This window comes from Diprion similis, chromosome 6 (genome assembly GCF_021155765.1).
Source record: "Diprion similis isolate iyDipSimi1 chromosome 6, iyDipSimi1.1, whole genome shotgun sequence".
Taxonomy (NCBI): Eukaryota; Metazoa; Arthropoda; class Insecta; order Hymenoptera; family Diprionidae; genus Diprion; species Diprion similis.
This window is the reverse complement of record NC_060110.1, coordinates 22,857,090-22,884,124: the sequence shown is the minus strand read 5'-3', so window position 1 is coordinate 22,884,124 and position 27,035 is coordinate 22,857,090. Positions and strand designations below refer to the sequence as shown.

Genomic DNA, 27,035 nt, shown 5'->3' with positions numbered 1-27,035 from the left:
TTTGAGGCATCTAGCTCGTATTATACAAGATAAAAAATGAAGAACTTGCACCTAAAGAGTGCGAAGGCTTATTTCTAGTAGTTTACTTCTTTTGATAATTTTATGCGTACATATGAACTTGAGTAGAATTATCAGCGAGGAATTTTATCGCCAACTGTTACTCCGCAGCGCGAAAAGATTAAATCTGATTACACGTATATTTACAGCTCTTCGCGTAGTCGACATCTTTCAATGAACGAGATCTGATACTGTAAATTAGATTGCAGAAGTTGCAGTTTACAATAAACCGTGCTACGGAATATTAATTTGTGTGTGTGTGATCGAGAAGGACCTTCTCTTACATTACTTACACAAATAAGAAATAAAAATGAAATGATTTTTAAATTACATATAATGATGTTGATTTATTTATATGTTATCCATTACATACACTGAATAAAAACATCTTATCTAGGAGTCGATTAATCCGGAAACGGAATAGACTTAAACGGTGAAAAAATGGTTTCCAAAATTTGACAAACACTATGCAGTACAGTTCGAATTTTCAATTTCTTTCTTTATTTTTATTCTCCTAACCTACCGATCTTCTCTTCAGACTCAACTTCCGTTCACATCGTAGTTTGAATTCCTTCTTTGACCCGATCATGCCACGAGCAAATGGGTGATCGGTAAAACCGTTACTTCTCGTTAGATAATCCCCGACAAAATTTCTTCCTCGCCCACCAGACGGCGGCTAATGCGGCCGCCAGAAAACCGATCCCTGCCACAATTCCCATTGAAATTGCCCTGTTTCTTCTGTAGGCCGGAACCTCGAGGCCGAACCGATCGCTTGTCGCGAAATCGTCGGAGAGCGACATCGCGGTGACTTCGAACGTGTAGTAGCTCTCCTCCTCGAGTGTTTTCACTGAAACGTTAAGAACCAATCACTCAATTGCTCCCCCGAAGCTCGCAGAGAGAAGAGAGAAAAGAGGAGAGAATGAGAAACGATAACACCGCGAGAAAAGCTAGGAACTTTAAACTCTGAGTAGGTACGTGGAATGGGATAAGAGCACGAATGAGCACACCGAGCACTCATTTTTCCTTATTTAATCTAGTTGAGGACGATCCGAGTTAATTGAGTGACTAGTCAGGTCTTAAGACACAATTTGGGCAAGTAGCACTCGCCCGACTTCCTGCATGAGTTGATTATTTCTCAAGGTATTCAACATTCGGTGCTGAACGCCTTGTTCCGACGTTTGTAACCCAAGACGATATCAACTCGTATCTACTCATGTATTCTCAATTGTCGTGGGTCGTCGTCAAGCTATTATACAGACAGGGGTGGCTTACCCAAGTAGGACGTGTCCGTGGTTTCAGCCATTCCATAGAGCTGCTCCAATGGTCCTCGGAACCATCTCACCGTGTACACTCTGACTAGATCGCTTCCTTGCGCTGGAGGGTCCCAGGTTACCAAGTAACCTTCGACTGCTGGTTGCACCCTCAAATTTCGTGGGGTGCTCATGTATTCCGAGGATTCTAATCCGATGGATTTCAGATTCGGTTAATTCGACGTGGGGAAAAGCGTAACGCGTAAAAAAGGCTGATTTTCATCGTGCCGAAGTTGCAAGCTTGTGGAAAAAGCTGCGATTCGTTTATAATAAGACCTGCCATGCTGGTTAGGTGACAGAGAAATGTTTATATAATGTGAAAATTTAAACAAGATTGAAACATCGATTATTTCAATGAACACTAGAAAGTGTTTGAAAAAAAATATTTCATCAAATTTCAAGAAAGTACATCAACATGAGCATTCCAGAGCTTGAACGGAAACCAAATTATGCAACGTCGGCGATTTGTTTGAGGGTGAAAATCAGCCCTTTTCATACCATCTCCTTTTTGCATCTAATCGATGAAGCAGACTTTACCGCAGTTCGCTAACCTTTTGGACTTCTGAATTCCGATGCAGAGTTCTCGTCAATGGCACCTGAAAGATAAAAAGTAAAATAAACCGCGATACTTCGGACAATCGGTTAACACAAAACTCCAACTACCGGACTTTTGGCAGTCGAAAACCTACTTGGTTTGGTATGAATGCGTAAAGCTTTGCTGAACATTCCATCCCCGTGTTTATACTTGCTCAATACCATGAACTCGTACTCACGACCAGGGGTCAAGTTGTTGATTGTGGCCTCAGTTGTCTTTCGTGACAAAATTTTCATCGTCCGCCATTCGGAGGTGTCGGTTGGTCTGTACCTGAGGATTCGTAGATAGGAATGAGAGGAATTGAATTTCAGCATTTCGTGGGATGTTCTTCCACTTACCAAACCGAGTATTCCATCTTGGGCCGCACGAAGCCCGGAACCCATCGCAAAATCACCGTGTCTCTACTGCTTGTTGCACTTAAATTGTACGGTGCTCTCGGTGGAGCATCCAGAACCATAAGCTCAGCATCAGCAACAACCGTGGCTGCCTCGTTGCTGGCCGCGCATTGGTAGACACCTCGATCCTCCTCCTGGATCCGTTCGATCGTCAAATTCCCTCCGTTGATAGCTACTCGATCTGATGAAAGTGGCGTCCCGTCCTTCAGGGAAAAGAAAGTGTCAATTGGACTCATAATCCCGAAAAATACAAACCAGAAATTACAAAACGATTCCAAAGCCCCCAATTTTAGGAATTACAAATCATTAGTGCAGACGCTCGATGGGTTACAAGTGGGAAGAATTCTTTCAGAATGAATCATCGTACCACGCAGTACGAGTAGAATGAACCTTGTTCGAACGAAAAACGTACCTTGAACCAGACGATGGTAGGACGATGGGTCTGATCTCCGTCTCTGGCGTCACATGGTATCTCAATACTCTCGCCCAGTTTTTGAATGTAAAAGTTCTGCGGAGTTACGGTGAAAACAGGCGGCCTTTGCACTATCTGAAGGAAGAAAAGCGCGAGGTGAATCGAAATTAGGGAGACTGAGAATCGGTGAGACAGGGTTTGGGCTACATCGAGATCGGCTGCGTCTCTTAATCACCACATTACGTACGCGCCACTATATCAGGGCACAGGTTTCTTCACCTCGGAAGAAACGTGATTGAAGAATAGAATGAAGAAGAGGGCGTAATTGAAGAATAAAAGTCGACGCTTAAAAGTCTCGTTCAGTCGGTCGTTGGCCGCACTGACCAACTGCAACGTGTCTCTTCAAGCGTCGAGTTGTATCCCTTACACCATTCGTCTGGTTTATTTTCGGAATGCTTAATCGGTCAAGATCTCACTGCAGGATATTCCGCAAGATAGAAAGAGACGAATGGCTCACCACATTGATCGGCGGACTGGGACCCTCGGTTCCAAGATTGTTGAATGGGGTGCAAGTGTAACTGCCGGAATGAGTTTCGTTCACTTTACTGAAGTACAAAGATCCGTTCCGCCTGTAAAACACTCCTTGAACGTTGTAAGGGTCGAAGAGAAACCCGTCCTTGTCCCAGCGCAGATTGGTTAAGGGTGGATTCGCCCTGAAGTGACAGTCCAGAAGTCCGGGTCTCCCGTAAGGGAGGTAAACTTCTCGCGGGGCGTAAATCACCTTCGCCTTATCTATAAGGGGAAGAAAGAAGTTCTCGTCAATTCTACCCCTCCATCCTTAATTTTTGCATCTCTGGCGTTTCAAGCTACCCCGAAACTTACACTGAACGTTTAGAAAGGCAGTGGCACTTTGCCTTTCGTTATTTGGGCTGGTAATGGTGCAGGTGTATTCTCCCAGGTCGCTCATGGCGGCTGAAGTGATGGTGAGTGTCCCATCGCTGCGAATGGTTGCTCGGTCGCGAAGCTCCTGAGAAAAAAAAGTAGAATTCTTCCACTCTCGCGTTTAACCGAAATTATTATAATATTGGTTAAGACTCGAGCAAGGGTTTTTGAGCAGGGTATTTTCATTTATCTTTTTTTGTTTCAATGGGTGTTTCCACGTCTCGACATGTGTGTCAGGTATTTTAATGGTGGATCAGGTAAACAAAGACAGCTGAGCTCAGTCGCGAACCCCAGTCTACCCCCCCTAAAGGAAACAAATAGCGACAGCTGCTACTGAAGGGATGTTTTCCTTCTACGTCGGATGGGAGTGACGTATGATTTGAATCGAAATTTAATGGGGTTTGAATTGACGTCGAAGGAGTGGAAATTCATTAGTGTTTTTCTTTTTCTTTTATTTCGTTTTTGGTTAATTTTGGAATTAATACTCACCTCGATGTCCGAGATCGCAACCCCGTCTCGATACCAGTTGACCACTGAGCTCGTGTCCTTAGTTACGCAGGCAAAGTTTGCGGTGTTACCTTCCATTGTGGTTTGATTTATGGGCGGTACAGCCAGCAAATTTTCTCCTGTAACAATCGGTGGCCGCACGGGCACACCTGGTTGAACGATTTAACGAGTCTGTCTGGTGATTGGTTAGTAAGCGGCTATTCGCTTTTGCGTATCTTTATTCAAAGCTTGTTTCCTCTATTTTTTCATTGCGTTAATCACAACATTTATATACGAATAACTTTATTCATTTTCGACTAGTATCTGTTTACAGTGTTTTGATTAATTTTTGTTAATCACATCAAAGCGTTGATTAATAAAGCTCTCCTTCTCAGCGAACTGAAATAGTTGTATTGCAACCATCAATGAAGAGTGCGTTCTTAATTATTTAAAAAATATCGCCAATTTTATAATTGCTATTCCAGGACGTTTTTAAACATTTGCAATTTCGATGATTTATGAACTTCTGTCAGTGTCTCGTTTCACGTTCTTGGCGAGCTTTACAGATTCTGTATTACAATTCGTATCAATCTCGACCATCCGGCTCCTGATTATTTATTTCCTAATTAAAAACTCTACTTCTTCTAATTTTTTCGTTATATTACAGTTTACTTTCGATCGGCACGTAAAAGTTTTAAATTCAATATTTGTTCGGTAGAAAAGAGGACGAAAAACCAACCACAAATATACTTAACTCAAAGAAAAGTGGTTAAACTGGCTTGAAGTACCTGTCAAGAATTTGCGTTGTAAAAAACTTGCGGTAACTTTTTCGAATTAGGTAATTCAAACTTCGACTTTGATAATAAACGGCTGCTTGACGGTGTGGAAGCATTGCGGAAGAAAAACAAAAAGAAAATGCAATAATTATAAATTGCCAAGAATTTTAAACACGTAACTTGATCTTATAAACCTACTTCAAAGTAGGCGAAGAACTCGATTACTAGGTAATTGTTGCCGATGAGATTAGTTGCAAGTAGTTCCAGCAGCAGGAGCTACGACTAATCACATAAGGTGAGAAGAACAAAAGCGAGGAAATAAATGTGTTAAACGGATATGTCAGACCTCGATTCCGCGGGCAATTACTCGATGAAATGTTTTCGTAGCAGATGTTAAATCTCTCTTTGTTAACTAAAATTAGCGGAAGAGGCGCGTTCTTTCGTTTTCTATACTACAGTCATCGTTTATTTGTCAAGCCCGTATTAAATTACAGAACCGGAAAGAACGTCCCGATTTTACAGTCCAGAATTGAAGAGGACAATCCGTTTACCCATTCGCTCGATTAAAATTTCTGGAACAATCAATCACAATTTTCGAGTTCAATGAAAAAATCAAACCAATTTGCAAAACAGCACACGTGGTTTGTTTGTGAAAAAAGTAGAGTATTTCAAAAGTTTTTCCGCTTCGATGACGTATCTGGGACGCGTTGGATGACCGTAAAAATTGTTGCCAGAATCTTCTCGAGATGTAGCGTGATACAGATAAATTAGAAACGGCGTATTGTAATGCTAATTCAGCTAATTTACCGGTATGCCCACGCGTTTCGTCAATTTGCACTTCTCTCGAGGAATTTGGACTGCCGGCACCGTCTGCTCCAACTTCAGAAGTGAAAAAGAAAATCAAGGTGTTCAGGACTTGGTGGAAAGAACAACGAATATCGGAACCAGAAACAGATCAATCATCCGAATCGATTAGGTTTAAGTTAGTGAATTAGTTCTAGGCGTGAACGTGTAGGTATACTTGGAATTGAACAGCCAATTTTTGACGAACAGTTAGACACCCATTGTCGTTCGGCCACTCAATTTTACCATCTATCGTCAGGTGCACCCACGTCCCGTTGTTCCTGGAGCTCGGCGTCCTGTTCGGGAATATAACCCGACACTCGTACCATCCTTGATCCGTCTCGCGGATGCTGGTCAGATTGATACTCCCTTGCCCGTATCCTTTGCCTCCGCCATCCCCGATCAGGTGAATTCTCCCAGCGTAGTCATCAGTCTCGATTAACTCACCGTCGTACCACGAATATACTAACGTCCCCTGTAACGTAGGATAAAAGCTTTTAGGTGGCCTCGGAAAAGTCTGGAATCATTTTTGCGCTACTATAATTCATTCTACAGGCCAGCCTAGTTTCTCTCTGTTCTCTGGAGCATAATTTTTTAGTGTGTGTGTTTATCGATAGTACCAAACTCGTGAAAGACATGATCGAAACGGATCGTTTTCTACAAAGCTTCATCCGCAACGGAAATTCGTCAGGTTTTTATGCCGATGCAGGACCGCCGAAGCGGAGAATTTACTTGGGGTTATTGAATTAAGCTTAACTTGATGGGATTTAACAACCCGTAACGACACTTAGCCCCCTTCCATTCAATTAACAAGTGTCGGTATTAAAAAGGTCTTAACGAACGAATCATGCAGGCAGCGATACACCGACCATTGCAGTTGCTGCCTCTCATCTAGCTGCAGTGAACTCAGGGGGAATGCTCGATGACGATAAGTAAACTATAAGACATAATCCAACAGACATGATGGTGCCTTCGTCTATTTCTATCCTGTATGAATCACGAGCAGGATGAAAACAAATTTAACATCCGAAGCTGGTTCCCTCAGAATCCGAAGCCCAACATTCTGTCCCGACTATGATTTGATCCTTGACTGAATGTTGGGTCGTTTCGGGGGCAGGATAAACATGAAGATGGACCCGTGCGTAACGTGTAACGGTGTGTTTTGATTAGTGTAAGGCCAATTGTGGCTGTTGGAATTTCGGAGCTTAAAGGGTTTGATTTGAATCAGGAACAATCGCGAATTAGACCCTGTCAAAACGTGCCCATCAGCGTAGGCAGCCACTGTACCTACTAATGAACCTTAATCGCGCGACAATGCGTTCCACGTTAACAGTGACCCACTGAAAGAACGAACCCCTCATGTCGCAGACACCGACAACCTAATTATAATGCAGCCTTGTGTCCCGTACTCCAATTACTGCCTTCGAGCGAACACGATTTGCATACGCATCAGGCTCCAATCAGGTTAATTTCCACTTCACTCGCGCTTTGCGCCACTAGTTTGACATTTGCATTTTGTTTCCGGCAAGTTATTCAAATTATTTCGTACGATGTCTTTCGATTGCTGCAAATTTTACCATCTATGCAACAGCTTTTACAAGTCGTGTCGTAAATAAACACGTGCTTCGTCATACTCTACGTGGTCTACCGTTTCGAAGGTAATCGAAGAGCCGTCAAAAAGGGTCTGCAAGACGGTAGAAACCATGGTGGTAAGTTTCTGTAAATTTGTAAATTGCAGAATATTGCTATTCTAAGAAGATTAATCAATACACCGTCGTCATCGATTATTGAAGGAATATTTCTAATAGTTCCATTTTCTATGAATGGACTTACCTCATGGTTCCATCGCAAGATGTAGGGGATTGGAAGGTCGTGCGGAAAGTCTAGGTCGCAGTTGAAAACGATGTGACCGCCGACGCTGGCGGTCAGGAATGTTGGCTCTTTTTCTTCTTCGAGTAGGTGTGCAAAGCCCCGAGCTAAATGAAAGACGTCGTAGAATTATAAAGTAATGGTCAACGATCACTTCCGTAAAGATTCACGAATACGTGAAAGTTGAAAAAAATTGATGCAATCCTCGACTGTTATGTACTAGTACAATCGCAGGATTTTCGTCCGGAACTCCGGTAGCCGCAAACCGCGAAAATATAAGTATATATAACTGCGTTCTACAGTGGTTACGAGAATTCGAGATGGCGAGTCACTTAATACGCGATACCGAGTTTTCTATTTCATAAAAGTGAAACTTTTTTCAAATCCATCCACGACAAGAGAATGGTCAGTTTCTATGATACGGTATACAGGATGCAAGATTATACATATAATTAACAAGGCCATCGACAGTGATAGAATTACAAGCGGTTGTTTCCGATTCTTCGTAACGTCTCTTTACGCGGTTTTCCGACTCTGCTGATTTTGCAAACAATCATTGATGCGTTCAGGTCGGTAATAACGAACGAAAAGATTCCAAAGATTCGCGAAACTTGGATCACGCTTGATTTAATGACGATTCGTGTCACCGGTGGACGTGGTCGTCATGGATGAGGTCGAACTGAAGAAGCTTTTTTCACGGACAAGAGGAATCAGATTTTAATCAGGAGAAATTTATGCAGCAAAAACGTGCCATTATTACGTATAATCGCTTTGCTGCTTAAGATGGATTACTGCAAGGATCAAAAAGCGAAGTTCTTACCCTTGCAGAACAGCAGGGCAACGAGAAATGTGCCAACATTCCTCATTGCGATTTGAATGTGAAAAATACTTGGCGATTAGTCTTCGCGCGATAAATTCTAGCAAAACTAGCACACACTTGTTTGATTCACCATCGCTTCTGTCGATTATTTTACCGCCCTTCTCTCATCGGTAACCGAACTTGATTAATCAATTGTCCATAAAATGACTTCAATACTTCATAATTTCCAATTGAAAAACTTGAACCCCACTTGCTCAGCGATTAAAACAAAACGCGAGCACTAGGCACGAGATGATTTGCATCTACAGCAACCGCATAATCACCGACGAGGCCTTATTTTTGCGCGCCAAACTTGCGGTTGAAGGAAATCGCAGGGTGAACTTCAACCTCGCGGGTCAGTAAAGTGTGAGATTAGTTCTCGCTGACAAGCGATGGTATCACCGAGTGGTGTAGAACCGGAGGAGCTTCTAGCAGTCAACTAAGTAATTGCTGCTGCCGCTGAGCAAAGCGGATACAAGTACACGGGGGTGGGGGGATAATTCGATGCTCACAGGCACAACGCCAATCCAGTACGTCATTGAAATCCAGAAACGTCACACCCACTTTTACCGGTACACATCGCATCTCCTGGCACGTGCTTTGAAAAAAGCTCGTCAAGGTGTTGCGTACCAACCGCCAGATGAGATCCTTCCAAGTCACGTGCATTACGTGCTACTGGTTTAGGTCTGCTTTCTGTTTCCAGGATCCTGCAGGAAGTAGCATTCCGCACCCACGAAGGTTGCTGGTAAGCCATCTGTTTACAGTGTCACAAAAATCAGCTGCGATAATCTTTGAATTGAATCTGGATTCCAAGAAGTCACTTTCCACTCTTTCCACAGTCTGTTTCTTTAACTTGATCTGCGAATCAGCATTTGGGATATATTTGGAAGTTATGTTAACAGAATGATTTAGTGGTTCGTGGTTTGTATTGTATTCCTGACTATCAGGGATGAAAAATGGGGGAAATTGAGGTAAAGTAACCGATGATGGGTCTTGCTTTTGTCAATAAGCTTGACGGCGAACCGAAGAACTCTCGGTGAACGAACTGAATTGAACCGAATTGCAGCTGCTTTGTGTAAGGTTATCTACCTCTCTTCAATTTCTGACTCCTGCAGCCAATTCCCATTTGAATCAATTGCCTGTACCCCAGAGTTTCGAAGGGAGCAACGGTGACACGTTTAGGGACAAAAAGAGAAGCCGGAAAGTCTGGTACTATAAGCAATCCGATTCGTTTACGAGGTATTTTGTTTCAGCTGAGCTGCCAATAATCGATACACAAATCCCTGGAAAATTCCGGAATGACAGCATAGTGTTGGCCTAGGAGAAGATGGAAACTGTTAGTTGAGCATGAGTTATGCTTAATAAGTTGGATAATTCTAACAAGAAGAAGTCAGAAACTAGAAGGTTGTTTTTCGATAGACTGAACGGTTGATTCCGAATTACACAGAACTTGGTACTTCCTGATATTCCATATGTCAAAGTTGATGAAAGTTCACATTGCCCGCGACTTTTGTATGTGCGAAAAAACGGCACGCGTCTGATAAGCTACGGTCAAGAAGCATTTCATAATATTGTGTAAGCCTGATGAAAAGTCATTCACAATCGAATTTATCGCCTTGGAAATCGTACTGATTATAAAAATGAGCAAAATCCGATGAAAATACGATTCACAAAAGGGATGAAACGGATTTAGAAAATTTTTATCTTACTAGCTGATGGTCACCGGCTGTGATTCGATAAAAAAGCCATAACGAACCATAAGGGGGATTTGATTAGTCCATTCGCGAAATGAATAATAGCGTAGGTTAGGTCGTGACGGTAATAGCTGAAATTTAATTGGACAGATTTTAATGGATTAGAGTAATAAATCCGATGATCAGTCGAATTCAAAGCGAATGGAGACGGTATTTTCAGTCGGTAAGAAAAGCAGGATAAAAATCTCGCGGAACTTGAGGAGACCAAAAGACCGAATGGCAAATGCGGAAATGTGAAGGTTGCCTACTTGCATCCTGTAGGGTTGAGTAATGGGATGAAGTAATTCGAGGGAATTCCTGGAGGCCTTTGTGGACAAGGAGTGCAACGGTGTCAACGGTTTTTTTTTATTTTGTGGTTCGCGTTGAGGGCTCTGATCCGTGTTAATTACGTGCGGCGTGGGTGCGGCGCAAGTAAAGTAATTGTTAAAAGAAGAACCCGGACCGAGACAGTTTCCTCTCTTCGAATTATCGTGCACTCGCCGAGCCGGTTTAGAAAGGGACTTTTTTCCGACACTTCTTACTCCCGTGACTTTGCTGAACTCTTTAATCAATCTCAACGATGTTACGCTGTAACTCACTTTGGGACGTTGGATGCGGCTCTTAATGGCTGCTTAAAGCCTCGAGAATGCGAGTGCCACACGTCACACTTTCTTACTGGGTACCTACAACCTCGCTGACGAAGAACGTAAGGTTATAAACTCGCCCTTAGATGCGAGTGATTTTATTTTTCAAGTGCGAGATGCGTGTGGAAAACAAACGGCCTCGGATTGCTTAGACGGTAATTTGAAGCTGAATTAACGTTAGCGTAACGAAACGCCTTTAAAGGAGCTGGTTTTGCGAATTATAAGTACATGGTTGTTTGGCATAGTTTGCTAAATTTCGAACAGTCCTGAAGGTGCGAAGTAACGTTATACCAACGTCATCTTCATAGCTCAATAGCGAATTCCAAGTCATCTCGTATTTCAATTCTTAAGCCTAGAGGTTAATACGCTTCTTCCGCTTGCAGTAGGATTAAGTCGAACCAGGATGTAAACATCGGCTGGTTTCCAGGTCAAACAAGTATCTCGCAGCGTTCCGCAGACTCCTAACAACAGGATTGTGTTTCCGAATATTTAATTTTTAGCTATTCTTTACCCTTGGTTTCAGACTGCCAATTATCTCGAGAAATATCGGGATTCAAACTTTAGTTGAATGGATCAGAGAGAAGATGGAAACACAGAAAAGATTCTTTGGAATAGAAATCTAACACAGTGAATACGTCAAATATTTTGGAAAATTGAGATACTGTTTGGAATAAAATTAATAAGAATATAATCCACTTCGTTATGTTATTCAAAAAAGCCGGAATGTCAGACTTCATTTTCTCTCTACCAGCCGTATGTAAATTCGTCCTTGCATGTGTACGTACCAAACTTTAAATATTCAGGAACAGGTATTTTGAAGGGGAAAAAAATCTGTTGGTCTTGTTTGCAATTTGAAGAATTAAACAATCGAGGTGTTGTTCAGTTTGAAAACCACCCTGCAAGTTCGCATTGATTCCGAAAATTTTACTTCTTAATTTTCCATCCTAATTCTGTACGATCGATTCTCGAGACGCGATATCCTTTTTCCTTTTTATAATTTTTATTTGTCGAATAGGAATTAAAAATTTTTTCATCGTATGGTCCAGCCAATCTGTTTCTCTCGAGCTATTCATAGCTGCGTGGCTGACCTCAGGTGACGTCACATCCGTTCCATGCCTGCATTGACTGCCCACAGCCTTGTCACTCTGTTGAGATAATGGGCCGGTTCGCGTGGACCGCCATCTTTCATTGGCTGCTTTTGAATTAGTGGAAATCAATGCGTTGAATGAATTCCTAAAAAAGTTCTCTGACAATAATTACATCCATGCGCAGCACGAACGAGTGCAGCTCGTCTTTTTGCAAACCTTGCTTGTTTGTGTAATAGGTATGATACATCTTTTAACTTCATTCTCTACCCACGCCACGCCAAACAAGCCGTCAGAGGGAGGCTGAATTTGCCCTAAATATTTAGCCTTTCTAGCCACAAGTGGCGCTCCGGTTTTAGGACGCGCGTCGTGTCTCGTGCCCAACGGAATGTAAAATCATGGAAATTATCATAATTTGGATCAATCAGACGAACTGTGCGCACATGTAGGTGTAGAAATTTTTTTAGTAGCCTGGTTCGTTGCTTACGAAATCTACTCCCCAATGACAGCTCCGTAATATTTCACCAAAATTTAAAATTACATTTGTCACAACGCATGAGAGCGACTGAGCAATATGGCGCCGGGAAAAGCGATCAGCTGATCGTTTCAGGCGAATTTTGCGAGTATCGAAGCCTGGAAATCATCGCGCAGGCTGGTAGATCTTTACTTCACTATACTCGATCGATTTGCCAAGGAAAATGCGAAGAAAAACTACTTTTATAAATAAATACGACTCTTTGAGGTTATGCGTTCAGCAATCTGATGGTGTCCGAGTCTCAACGTTCGGCTAGACGTTTGTATTCAATCAGACGTGACAATAAGTTAAAAAATATAGATACTCAGCCCACGTCGCAGGTTCAATTAGATTCATCTTCGAGCGTACGTACGCAGAGGGTGATCCTTGGATTGAAACGGGTTCGCGTGCAGTTAGAATCATTATAGGAATGAGTGATTGCGACTGACATGAATGACGGAGTGGCAGCGGCTCGGAGGTAGGGACGGCCATTAGTACCAACTGCGAGGTGCTCGTACCTAATGGATCTTTATCTTTGATAATAATTTTCTGAGACGGATCAGCACGAGACGATATTATTGGCAGTCACGTTGATTCGCGTACATAAGAGTCTTGGAGTGATAGAATTTTACGTACCTGAAAGGTCAGCCTGGGAATTCTTCTATAACTGGCCGTCATTTGAATTTGATAGGGTATACATTTCCCCATGCTTTGCATTTTGATTTCACATTTATAGATGATATTTTTTTTTGGGTTTCTGAAAACAGATACAAATTACCGAAAGTCCCTCATTCGGTAAGTCATTTCAAATTTCATTTATTTCATTTTATTTGATAATAAATTGTCTACAATTTGTCCTAGATAGTATGTTTTCGAATGTGTTTTTTTCTCAGGGAGAGGGGACGCAAGAAAGAAAAATATATGTGTTTGTGTGTACAATATAAGGGTAATGAGGTTTCAGAAAAATAATATTGTTATGTTATATGTGTATAATGACAATTTAATCGTGCGATCGTATAATATATGTGTGTGTATACTTGTATTATACCATATGTACAGTGAGTTTCTTTATCTGCTGAACGATCTGCGCGCCTTATTCAAGCAACCAGCGTTACAACATATCTCATTTCACGTTGAGCGTCGTATCCTACGACGGCCATCCTAATTATTGTTTAAACAAATGATATATGAACGTGGCAGGGTACGATGCTCAACCTGAGATAAGAGCTGTAACGCCGGTTGCTTGAATAAAGGGCACGGATCGTTCTGCAGATAAAGAAACTCACTGTATATTATATAATATATAATATATATATATATATATGTGTGTATATATACATATATATATGTATACATCGATTGCGCAGCACATTGAATGACATAAAAAAATATAAAATAATTACATTTAGATGAAAACGTAGGAAAGAAAATAATACAAAATTAATAATAATAATAATAATAATAATAATAATAATAATAAACCAATATAACAATAAAATTGTACTCAGAAATAAAGATAGGTTTTGTTTGTTCTCACAAATAACGATGTTATTCATCATTAAATTGTAATTAATATCACTAAATTGGCTTTTGACTTTGCGACCAAGTTTACAGAGCGCTGATGATTGATGTAATTCGCTGGATATTTGATTGAAATGAGATTATACATTGCATCTAATAAAATCTTGCAAATTGAATTGTTCGCAGTGAAAAATAAACGAAGAGAAGAGAGAGAAAAAAAACAAAACTAAAGAAATATTTGGTGTCCGTCCTTTTTCTTGAAATGTAATTGATATATGTATAGGTACTTGTACCTACTAAAATAAAAAAGAGAACCAATAAATTGAATCAGAGTACATGAGTTTCGGATTAAAATTCATATTTGACTGGAAATCGAATCTGTGTTCGAATTTGAAATTCACTTGTACTTGCTGAAATTCAGACATGTTCCATCCCCAACCAATGTAACACTGGTCACAAAGAAAAAGTGTAAATAAATTATTGTACCCGAGAGCCCTTCGATTGCACCGTTAGATTGATCATATCTTTACCATCAAATCGTCTCGTAGTCTTTCATTCATTTTTACACGAGTATAGAATCCCGTCCGGTAATCATTTCTCTACGCTTTTTTACTGCTTGCGAACTTTTCTCATTTTATGTCATACCGTAAGTATTTTTATTCGTATACTCGATTTACCGTCAGCAGTATCTTGATTTCTTTTTCTTATTTGTACATAAACGTTATCATATCGTTATGCATACAATTACGTTGAAACGAAGAATCGCAAAACTGATTTATAATCGCGCGCGCTTTGTCATTATTTTATTATACATACAATTAAACTTTTTTGTACTAACGTCAGGCAACATCACACGTACATACGTGGCAGCGTCACGATTATGGCTCTCAGGAACGTAATTTGATCTTTTTTTCTTCCTCCTATACATTTTTAATTGTTGCTGATTTTGACTTTTAAATATATTAAATGCAAAACCTGTTATAATAATATTCGTATAATAATAGTAATAATATTAATAATAATAATAATGATAATAATGAATAATAATAATAATAGAAAAATCAATGTGGTTACAAACAAATTCACGATTCAACCATAGCCTTCTTACGAGTGTACGATTAACTAATGTATATACATATACATATACATATACGCACATTTATATTACGACTATATACAGGGTGATCCAGGACGATCGCACGACAGGCTACTCACGTATGTGTTCCTCATGAAAAAAATGCGACTGAAACATTTTTTAATTTTTATAGGAAATTCGTCGTTTGCGAATAACAGCCGTTTGAAATTGACCAATCCCGTACGAGAAATGATAAAAACGAGATCTTAACGAAGAACACATTGGTAGGCTATGGAGCGAGAGTCCGGGGTCACTCTGTATATATTATTTATATGTATATATATATATATATATATATTTATAATATAATTTTTTTTAGCGATCCGCGTGTGTTTTTATTTTCATCGTATTCTTTCTCTCTTTTATTGAGATCGTTGTATCTAGCTATGATATATCTACACGTTACTTAAATACGCCTATAAATTATGTATGTATATGTACGCATGTATAAATATATATATATATATATATATAATCATACAGAGTCGTCGAGAAAATCGAAAAAATGAATGTTGCAACGAAATTGTAAAAAATGAAAAAGTGAGAAAAAAGAAGGAGCCGGAAAACGACGACTGACGGAGGCTGCCAGCCGGCGTTTAAATTACTTGGCTTATCTTGCACCACGCGGCTACGACATATCGGGATTTTGATCTATCGCAATACTCAACGATTGCTATGATCGTTGATATTGGATAATCGTTTTTACATTTATTCATTTCGATTTTAGATACCTGGATGAAATTCTTGGAATTATCATTAATAATAACGTTTCGATTCTATCAATATATAATCAAAGAGACACACAAAATATATTTTACGTTTGATAATAATTTAAGAACAGATACCTGATATTGGTCGTTCAAGTTACGAAGCAATAGTCAAACGATCCTTAATCTCGACGTGTCGAAGCCATTGGATTATACATCACATACATCCAATATATTATCATTATAATTATCATTACTATTATCAATCGAATTATTAGTGGCTATTGTTATTTTCTTTAATATCAATCAAACAATAATATTGTAATTATTATTATTATTATTATTATTCTTTATTATTATTATTCTTTATTATAAACTATGTTTTAATATCTAATATGATACAACAGCAACAGGACCGTCGAGTCCTAATATTAAAAACATTTCTTAAATTTTTCAATACGTATGTTTGTGTTCGTGTATTATGCCTATATAATGTATAATAATAATTAATTAATATCTTCGTCGTCTCGTTGATTATACACTACACGCTACGTATATCGTTACGATTTACAATATCAATTACAATTTATATATCAAATTATTAATTCAATTATTAGAATTACTTTAGAATATTGGTACTCTCTGTGTCACCTCCTTAAGTTCTGTTTTTTGTTGTTTTTTTTTTAAATTTTTTTTTTCATCCGAATTACCACTACACAATTTGTTAACACCGTTTCGCATTCGTTCTTTCTTCTTCTTCTTCTTCGTCTTCTTCTTCTTCTCTTTGTTGTTTCACTTTTATTATAATATACCTAGTCATATCATTATGTGTATTCTGTACGTCAAAGTATAGTTGAATCGTGAGTATAGGGCCCTCGCTAATAATAATAATAATAAGGGTAACAATAATAATAATAATAATATTAATAATAAAAATAATAGTAATAGATCATTATCATTCACAATGTATATACATATAGTATAATTATACAGATTATCCATCTGTTTGCGCCTAGTATATAATATATGTATATACGTATAGGTATATTATATATACATATATGTGTATATGTATATATATATATATATATATACACATGTATAATATATTCGCATACCTACATATAATACGACGCGAATGCGCAAATCTGTATGCGTGCATATATAATATATGAAAAAATGTTTGTTCCTTATTTTTTCATTTATTTTTTTATCCTCCTTTTTGTACTATAAAAAAATTAAAATGTATAATGTATGTAAAAGTATACATATTTATATGTACTGTATGCGTATAAATATGTATATCGTTTGCTTGGCTGGTGAGGAACGAAGGCAATCTGGGAAGCCAAAGGGCCGCGGACCTATTACCTCTGTCCAGGAATTTTAACTGTTTCCGTGTGTGTGTGTGTTTTTTTTTTTTTTTTTTCCTTTATAAACGTTTCGAATTTTGCTTCTTTTTCAATATCATCGTCACCTTGAGAATAATAATCATTCATCAGTTCATTCGTCGTAATGAAATGCTTATGAATTTAATATAAGAAAAAACCGCGATAATGAGAATTTAAAAAAAACCGAGATCAAATTTTCGGTACAACATAATTAAGATGTACTAATACCTAATATAACATAATTTATGTATATATAAATATCTGTAGGTATATATCTGTTACGGTGAAACGTACCGTATCAAATGAATACTGCAGCTTCCTAAGTACATAACGTATAATTAAAATAAATAAATAACTTACGTATATATGCGTGTACTATAATGTACGTATGTATATATATATATATATATATACATAATGTATATTATACGAATAAACTGTACGGAAAAGTCGAGCCCCTTTAAATCAGGCGACACCTGCTTCTGGATGAGGTTATAACAATATGGCGGCTACAGGTACACTGGCTTTTCCAGATTCGATCCTTTCCTTCCCCATCAGTCGAAGCCTATGTACGTTACGTGATTTGATACAATGCGTTTGGTGACAACTGGGTGGGATTCATTTCGTTACATTTCGTTTCGTTTACCATTCATATACGTACACTGTAGGTGTTCTTCTCGGACTGTACAATTCTATCGACTACTCGGCATTCCGAATTTCAACTTTATTTTTTATACACTGACTCTTTCGGCTCTGATCCGAACGATCATATTTTTCCAGCCGAAATTTTACGCTCAAGGGAACCAGAGGGTCGATATTTTGACAAACGGAGAACGTATTTCGTATAACGGAAAAGGCCATTCCTTAGGGCAATGAAAAGTCAAGCTACATTATTTTGCCACTCGTTTTTTGAATCTGGTAAATTTTTAAGGATTTTATTATCGCTGTATAATGATTTGCAAAAAAAGCATTTTTTTTCTAGTTCTTTAATATTTTATACAACAATATTTTCTTTTTTACCGGTTAGCAGAGACTTTTTCTCAAACGATTCTGTGTTCTTCTGGTATTTCAGTATGAATTTTAGATTATAACTGGTTCCCTTGTCGCTGTCGAAAAGAAAAAGGCAGGCGAAAACATGCATTTGTTAGATGTTTTTTTTCCCTCCTTTTTCAGTTTTTTTCTTTGTTTTTGTATATCTTAAATTCCTAACACTTCACCAACGTTGAAACGAAACTCAATCGCGAGAGTTTCCTTTCGTTCCTTGTATTTTCCCTTGTCCATCCGTCCTTTCTTGTTTTTATCCTTCTCTCTTTCCTTTCAAATTAATATTATGTATATATATATATATATATATATGTATATATATATTTTTTATTTTTTTTCAAATTTATTTATCTTCATGTTATACGATGCTTAGGAAAAATTATTGTGCCGATAATACGTTGGGTCGCTAGCGAAACCCTAAACAGGCAGTGCAGTACGAATGTGTGTGTATTGTGTCCTTAAGCGATCTCGAGAGGCAAGCTCCGGCCTAATATCACTTTTTTTTCTCATCATCAACTCGAGTCCATTGCTCTTAAATTTAAATATTAATATTTATTTATTCACTTATTTGTTATTCATTTATTAATTTACGATTAAATTATTATTTAATTGGTTTTTTCCTCTTCGTTCTTATTACGCATGTTTGTTTTTTCTTTTCTTTGTTCTGCTTCATTTTGCTTTCCTTTTCTTATCTCTTATTCATATTATTTTTTGTGTTTTTTTTTTTTTTTCATTTATTTCGTTTAAAGATATATCAAGCACGTGGTACAATTTCTTTGGAGTATATTATTCATTCATTTATTTTACTGCATATTTCATTCATTCGTCATATTTATCGTAATAAATTTTCAACTTCCGCTTTAGTTCTTACTTTTTTTACTACGATTCTTGCAACTGATCGGGTTGCACCTCGTACTGTCCAAGGGATGATCGTTACGACAATACTTTCATTGAGCCTATGAAAGTATCGGCAGAAACGAAATTACTCGACTGCTGCGTACGTGTGTTATATAATCACTCGGGAATAAACTTTCTGTCGTAATTATTACTCACGTAGACTTTTTCTTCCCCAACACGGTTTACATTTTTATTCATCTTTTTTCGTTTATTATATATATAATGTTATGTATGTAGGTATGTATACGTAACGCAGACACAGGCGGAATCCCTCGTGTTTGAAGGTAGATATATAACGATAATAAGGTACATTTGAAATGCGAACAAAATGAAGAAAGATAAAAATGAATAGATTTAAATTTGACGAATAAAGATAGGGGGAAAAGAAAAATCTCGTCGGTTTCACACCCCCAGGACTTTGGAAAGAAAAAGAAATTCTCTTAATGCTGTATTTAACAATATCATGCGGCGATCAGTCCTTGCAGGGTGAAATGAAATGCGTTTTGAGAAGAATAATAGCGAGCGAGCGAGAGATAGAGAGAGAGAGAGAGAAAGAGAAAGATAGAGATTAATTACAGTAAAAAACAAAACCCGTAAAAAACGCGAACGCTGTTTTTAAATCGATTGCACTAGCACGCGCTCTCAAGATGCGCACTCTGTCTTCTGCGAGCCTGCCGCTGTCTGAACTGATGGAATTCAGCCTTCATGGCCTGGACCCTGGCCTCGATGTTGTCCCGAGTGTACCTGGGCGGCGGGTGATGAACAGGTACACGTTCTTCCCTGGTGGGGGTGGAGGCGGAGGTGGGCGTGGGGGTGCAGGAGACAGGATCGAACTCGTAGTGTCCGTCGACGCTGCCGGCGTCGAGGGGTTTGTGGGGCGGCGGCTTTCCGCCCTCCTGGAGCTCGAGCCATCGGCCTATGAGGGGCGGCGGCGGGGGTCGATAAGGGGGCGGACGCCATTCGGCGACGGTGCTGCCAGAGCGTGAGCTCTGGTTCTGCTGCGAGGTGTTCTTGCTACCGAATCCGCTGCTGCTGCTGCGACTCTCGGGCGAGGTCTCGAGGTCCGGCGAAGCTGCGAGTTCGGGGGCGCTCCGCGCGTGGCGCGCGTGTCGCGGGGGCAGCCGGGCCTTAGGCCTCCCAGCGGTCTGGGGGGGGGACGAAGTCGCCAGTGGTTGGACGGGGATGAAGCGTCGGGATTCGGCGTGGATCGCCCTCAGGGAAGGGAGTTCCTGACTGTAACGCTGGTGCATCGAACGGAGCTGGAGGTATCCGGGGGGCGTCGGGAAGGAGCGTTCGCCCGACGAAGGCTGCCGCACCGAGCTCAGGTCGCTGAAGTACATCGGGGACCACGGGACGTGCGGCCCGGTAGGTGAGCTCGCGAGGAATCGCGGGGAGGCGATTGCGTGGACGGCCGGGGCCCGCGGGCCCGCCGATATTGGGACCGTCGGGTGTCCCGGGCCCAGCGAGAGGGCGCTGCCGTCCGAGCGCAAGCTCAGTTGACTCGTTCCCACAAGGGGGCGCCGCCAGCAGGCGTTCAGGCGGCTCGTCTTCGGCAGGAAGCCGCCGTCGTCGCTGCTCGATGTGTCCAGGATGCTGTTGTTCCCCGAACTTCCGCCCACCGAGTCTGCGATGACGAAACGCCCGTCGGCTGCCCTCGATATCTTACCCAGCGGACGGCCCCGCAACGAGTCCGGCGTGTCCGGCGTCAGGTTCTCCCGCAGCAGATTTAGACCTGGTACTCGGCCTTTTCCAGGTCTGTGGTGGACAGGTTTTCGCTTGTTAGACACCACGCTTGCAACATTAGTTACGAGGGCGCGCAGAGCTGCGAGGGAACCTTCGAGTCGTGAGATTCCAGTTCTGATTTGTTGTTTCTCGTTTACAAATCGAACTCGAACGCTGTCCGAGTAGGAATGAATTTGCGTAATTTTTGGTCGTAGATTTTAACAATTTTTGGTGTTTCGTATCTACGTCGATTTTTACCTTTATTTTTACTTGAATTTTACACAAAATGTTTTTTTCCCGCATTTTTTTTTTTTTCACTCCGAAATGAAATCCGGCCTCTGAGAAAATAATTATGTTGAAAAATTGTTTGAAAAGTAGAAAAGCAAAACTTTCTTGATCTCCTCGAACAATTACAAATCCTTTGAATCTTCATCTGAATCATTTTCTGGCCATATGACAAATCCCGAATCTACAGATACAATATCGGTTCAGATTGAAGTATAAATATTTTGACTCTAGAGATAAGAAACGAATAATATTGATTTGGTTGAACACTTTTTTGATAAAAGTGATCGAACTTGGTTCCCTCGCATCTCTGACACTGGACAAAAACATGCAACAAGAAAATAACAACAGCAATAACAACACAACGACAACAAGAACAAGAACGACAACAATAACAGTAACGAGCATAAATAAAAATGAAAAGTAAATTATAAGGTGAACAAGAAATAACAGAATAATAATAATAATTACAGGCAGAAAGGAAGTAGTCACATGCTCATGCGCGTTCCGGTGCAAAGTGGTTAAGGCGTGACTGGATTTGATTCTCATTTTTTTTTGATTTTTTTTTTTTTTTAGCTATTTCCTTTTTTTGAATCTTTTTTTCAGATCATGTATTTTTTCTTTCTTTCTTTTTTTTCTGCAATCTTCAATGTTTCAATTTTTTTCAATTTTTGTCTTTTTCTTTTCATGTGGTGATAATTGTGGTTAGGTGCTCCGAAACTCGTCACCTTTTTTCCTCCTTCGGGTCCAGCAGCAAGGAAAGATCGGGGAGAGAGAATGTTGTAACACAACGATTACATTCACAAAAATCAATATGCTGATAATGAGAAGAATGATAGTAACAATAACGATGATTTAATGATAATATAATGATGATAATAATATGCTGGCGATGACTATATAATGGTAATAATAACAATAATCATATATAAAATGCTAAATAATCGAACTCTTTACTTTTCTAGGCGGTGGTAGGGAGCATATAGATATAATTACGGGGCGCTGCATAATTCAATCGAGAAAATTCGAAGGTGGTGAAAGACGTTTACCATACAAGTGAGACTTCTATGTTACCGTTGAAATTTAAAAGGTACGCAGGAGAATTGGCATCCTTTCGAGCATGCTTTATGCCTCTTTTACATTGAATTTCGCGGTGGTAGTTGAGGTGAAAATAATACTCAAGTTGCAAGAAAGTATCAAGAAATGAAGAAGACTGTAAAAAATAATTTTTGCCTCCAATCGATCGAAAGAAATTTGGAAATTGTCCAAACACGTGAATATCACGTGTGTAAGAAATAATTTTAAGGACCTCAGTGATACATCAAATGAACTGATATACTTAAGCGCATCGTTTCATTCGCATCCGACCTACTTGCGTATAGTTGTAAAGCTTTATAGTTATTCATTATAGTGTAGCCATTCCGGAAAGGAGCCGATAAAGAGAGAAATAGGAAAAATTGTTATAAAAATCGTAGGAGAGATGTACTAGTTGTGTAATATACGTGTAAGGTATCAGCGTCATTCAAGGAAGCTTCGGTTCGTTCAATCAACGCAAAGACAAAGGTTGCAATCAAAGTTGTACCACGAGAGAAAGAAGAAGTAGAGAGAGAGATAAAGAGAGAAAAACAATATCGGATTGGAACACTTAGAGAGCGGTGTAAAACGTGTACGTGTATCCAGATAGAAGTGCCTATTGATTATTGGAAATCCTATAAGCTATGATGAAAATGAGACCCGGAGCACTTATTGTGAAATTGAAACAAGACGACGAGGCGTTGATAACGCGGGAGCAATAAGATTTTTTATCTGGATACATGCCAGAAGCGGGGATACGTTTGGGAGTACCTACTTCTTATGGGGCGTCTAGAATCGAGAAACTGAAAAGATGGAGAAAAGTGATTTAGAATCGTCAAACATCGTCGCCGAAGCTCACGACCCACCAACCAGGCCTCGTTTCCTGTCCGATGTCATCGTACGAGTAGAACGAATATCAACACCGGAAAAGGGAAGGAAAGAGAAACGTCCAAAAGCCCGAGTTAACTCTTATCTGCAGGACGAGTTTAAAGGGCGGAGGGTAGTTGACGGGGTGACAAACCGTGAAACTAGAGACCGAATTAGTCGAGACCGTGAGTTCAGCGAGTAAATATAGAGCGAAGCGTTCGAGACTGTCGCGGTCAAAGGGTGTCTTCTTCCGGCCAAAGAGGCAGGGGAAGGGGTTGTGGCCAAGCCGCCGTCAAATTCTCATCGAGACGCCCTTTGACCCTATATCTTTGCCAGGCAAAAAAGTATAAGAAACGACCAAAGTGAGATGTAGACGGTGATGTAAAACTGAGATTCAACAAGGAATACATAACGTAATCAAATAAATTCAATAACGATCATCCTATACGAATTAAGTAATTTCATTCGAGAGGCACAGATGCTGTCTAAAGTATAATATAAAAAAAACAGAAATTAATACGTCATACGATATATGTATACGAATAAACTATTCGATAAGAAACGTTGTTAAAAATAATCTATAGAGTATCTAGATGTGTTATATACGGCATAATCTATTTCTATTGCTTATCTATGTACTCCCTAATCCGCCAAACAGGTAGGTAGGGTACTGACTGGAAGAACTAGTGATCCTAGCCGTTTGCCTGTATCGTTTTCATCTACGTTCAAGACAATCATCCTAATTGGTAGTAGATTAGTGGTAGTAGATTAGTGGTAGTAGGTAGTAGGCAGTAGTAGTGGTTTAGTGGCGAAGACATGGTTAACGTCCTATATATCGAGGCTGTCGTCGTCGACAGACATCGCAGGTGTTTGTTCGTTTGTTTGTTGCCTGTGCATCGTAGTTCGTTGCATATTCCGTGTATACTCATAAAGTACATATACATATATAATCCCGAAGAGCCAGTGCAGTCGTACAATAATTCGGCTGTTTGGCACTAGGCATCGCGTTTGTCTAGGCGAAGGTAATCGGTGCCCTCATCTCTTGCAAAGTACTCGTTGGAGACGCCTCTTCGCTCTCTTCGAATCCTCCGAACTTGCGAGGTGGCATCGGATCTACGGTACCGTCGACGATGTGGAGGGTGAAACGCAGGGCTCGCCTGTCAGCCCTTAGGCTCCGACTGCGAGCTTCTCCGTGGTTTCTTTTTTTTTTTTATTTTTTTTTTTTTTCTTACTCGGCTAGCGCAGGTTCGGCTTACTGTTCCGCCTCTCAATGATAAAGACGCTCTCGTAATCTCTGTTATCTAGGTGGAGGGCGTGATGGGCGTGATGCCCTAGATGGTCGCGGTCGTGGTTCGAGGAGGCGTCCTCGGAAACCTGGTCCGGGGTAGCCGCAGTGCCAGTGGCATTTGCAGGGCCGGTTACCGCACTCGCGATCCCCGTTACCGGGGCTACTTGCGGAGGACGTGGCTGAAGTGGTTTCTGAAGCAGTTGTTGCGGTTGCGGGTTCAACGGGCTGCAACGGGTCAGCGTCGATACTGACTCGCCGCACGAGTTTAAGTTTGTCGACCTACAGAACACACAGGACAATAGGACACCTAGTTTTGTGCGTGTGTCCAAATTTTCATTTCCAGATAGCTATGAACCAGCAGCTGCTGCTGCCTAGGTAATCGCTACACACGTATCTTTCTTTCTTTATTTATTTAATTTTTTTCTTTTCTTTTCTTTGCATTTTTTTTTTTTTTTTCTCTTTTTTATTTCTTTTTTTCTCTGAACACGCGCCGGCACCGGCTGAACCGTCGAACCCGTTCTGGATATTTGATTTATTATTTGATTCATACTTTCCCGTGCGATTATCAGATTTAATATATCTATATCATACATATTTTCAAAGCACGTTGTTAAGGAAAATAATTATAATGTTAATAAAACATTAACCGCAGGTAGAGGAAGATTGTTGCAAAAACTTTTTCTCACATACGATTTTCAATGATTCGATTGAATCGATTGAACGAATTCAAAGTTACCTTTTGCCGTGTATGAATTTTTCTATTCTACGAACCCTGTAGTCAGGTCGTTTCGCAACAATCATCACCCACTATTATTCCCAAATAAAAGTAATAACCTAGGGTGTCCAGTAAAAGGGTGTAATCAAAATTTACTTGTCAATCGTAGAGTTCTTATTACCGCCAAACTCTTCGAACGACGGTAAGAAGTAAAAAATCTCCAAAGTTGACATAATTTTTCAACAGACGACAGTTGAAAAACCGCACTTATATTTTCAAATAATTTCAAATTTTCATGAATGTATATTTATATTTTATTTTTGTTTTTCATAACCAAGAAAAGGAAGTCAAAATCATCGTCTGTTCACGTAATCTGATGTATAATCTGATCTGCTGGGCACCCCGTCGAAATGAGAAAATAAAGTAACTGTAGATAGTTGACTGAACTGATAGGAAACGAAATTACACCAGAAACAAAGTATTCGGCAGAAACGATTTCGAATAAAAGTTAAAAGGATAAACTAAGGTGATCGAGACAAAATAAAAAACGAAAAAAGATTAAATAAGGAAAGGGACGAAGAAAGAAGAAGAAGATAAAAAAAAAGAAACGGAGAAATGGCAATAACCAAAGATAATCCAGAATAGGCATCACTGCAGTCGTATTGTGGACTTTTGGATGCCCTTAAATAATAATTGACAATTATTTTCTTTTTTCTTCTTGAGTACACATTTTGAATTCAGTCCTTTTTTGAAGGGGACTGATACATTGGTGGGATTACTTTTATTTATACGATTCGGTTCGTCGGAAGATACCGCTTTCTCCTGGGAAGATGAAAATCTAGGGATTGTTTTTTTTTTTTTTTTTTGTTTCTTTTAGACTTCTCAATATTTTTTTTTTTTTCAATAGCATGTTGCAAAAAGCCACTCCTCTTCGTCCAAAATACCTCTGCTGCGGTTTAGTCTGCCTGCTCGTTATTCATTTTATTTATTTTTTAAATAAACGTCTGTTTACTATTTTTTTTCTTTCTATTTTTCTAAAAGCTTAGTCGTATGGTTTTCAGATATAAGGTATAAGTGAAAGAGAATTCACATGAGTCAGACACTGGAGAATATTACATGTATAGTATGTATAGAATACATTACATATTTATCATATATATACATATCACCCGTGACAATGATATGTGTATATACACATTTTGCTATCATTGGTTAAAGGTTTTCTTACTATTATCGTTGTGTATAAGGTTATAATCATTATATTGTAGTCACCTATTATAAGGGACTTAAACTCTATTTTACTAATCATGTGTATATTATGCTTGTGAAATATTGTACTTGCAATTATATGTATGTGATTAAAAATTTGTCACACAATTCTCCGCTACTAATTTTTGCAAAAGTTATATCTTCCTTTCGTTACGTTAATCAATGATTTAGATTTACGTTCATACGGTCAATAAATACGATTCTGATAAATTTTTGTTCGTGAAATTAAATATACATTGAAAATCAAGGTTTCAAGAAGTTCTTTTATTCCGTCGTAACAAATTTCTTCGTCTTTCCTTTTAGAAATGAATTATCTCGTAAATAAGAATAATGTTTTTAGAGATGAAAAATGGTTTCCATTGAAAGGTAGATAAATTTTGCCAAGAGCTAAAAATTACCAAGAATCTCACAATTGTTGGTAAAGGATCGATATCATATTTCTGAGTATGGAGGAAATCAAGTGAAAACTTGAACGCACGAGCTTCCCGAACTTTTTGTTAGAACAAATACTTTCGCGGACGCGTTTCCGAGCTTGAACACAGTAAGTTAATGAAAAGTATTTGCAAGTACAACATCGTCGAGGACTATTCTATGTACGGTGGT

General features: G+C 39.4%; 2 protein-coding genes across 11 annotated transcripts in view; both read right to left on the bottom strand.

Annotated features, from left to right (window-relative positions):
- Positions 1 to 373: 373 nt before the first annotated feature.
- LOC124407025 (protein borderless) lies at positions 374 to 8,997 on the bottom strand. 3 transcript variants are annotated; one of them, XM_046882808.1, is made up of 13 exons: positions 8,506 to 8,997; positions 7,650 to 7,792; positions 6,063 to 6,291; positions 5,781 to 5,852; positions 4,201 to 4,367; positions 3,652 to 3,796; positions 3,287 to 3,561; positions 2,770 to 2,904; positions 2,301 to 2,560; positions 2,057 to 2,232; positions 1,919 to 1,963; positions 1,330 to 1,515; positions 374 to 904 (listed from the first exon to the last, which is right to left on the bottom strand). In XM_046882808.1, the coding sequence occupies exons 1-13, from the start codon at positions 8,549 to 8,551 to the stop codon at positions 678 to 680; spliced, it is 2,106 nt and encodes a 701-aa protein (XP_046738764.1). In that variant the 5' UTR covers positions 8,552 to 8,997; the 3' UTR covers positions 374 to 677. The 3 variants fall into 3 exon arrangements, with proteins under 3 accessions (XP_046738764.1, XP_046738765.1, XP_046738766.1); XM_046882809.1 differs by having other exon boundaries at positions 4,201 to 4,337; XM_046882810.1 differs by lacking the exon at positions 5,781 to 5,852 and having other exon boundaries at positions 4,201 to 4,337.
- Positions 8,998 to 19,839: 10,842 nt separating this feature from the next.
- The window catches only part of LOC124406708 (protein turtle-like), a 113,225-nt gene continuing 106,029 nt past the window's right edge, over positions 19,840 to 27,035 (bottom strand). For 2 of the 8 annotated variants that reach the window (XM_046882236.1, XM_046882238.1), the window contains exons 18-19: positions 21,948 to 21,958; positions 20,796 to 20,967 (exon numbers count right to left, since the gene is read on the bottom strand). In XM_046882236.1, the coding sequence (XP_046738192.1) occupies positions 20,939 to 20,967; positions 21,948 to 21,958 (40 nt within the window). In that variant the 3' untranslated portion in view covers positions 20,796 to 20,938. Of the gene's footprint in view, positions 20,968 to 21,897; positions 21,959 to 23,068; positions 23,097 to 27,035 lie in introns of those variants that run through there. The other 6 variants (XM_046882234.1, XM_046882235.1, XM_046882237.1 and 3 more) reach the window with 3 other exon arrangements.

Excerpts from the sequence above, each read along its gene's own strand:
- LOC124407025 (XM_046882808.1), bottom strand. The coding sequence starts at position 8,551 with ATGAGGAATGTTGGCACATTTCTCGTTGCCCTGCTGTTCTGCAAGG. Across the intron at positions 4,368-5,780 it reads CGAAACGCGTGGGCATACCG|GTGTGCCCGTGCGGCCACCG; the intron begins GTAAATTAGCTG and ends TCGTTCAACCAG. Across the intron at positions 2,233-2,300 it reads AAGATGGAATACTCGGTTTG|GTACAGACCAACCGACACCT; the intron begins GTAAGTGGAAGA and ends ACGAATCCTCAG.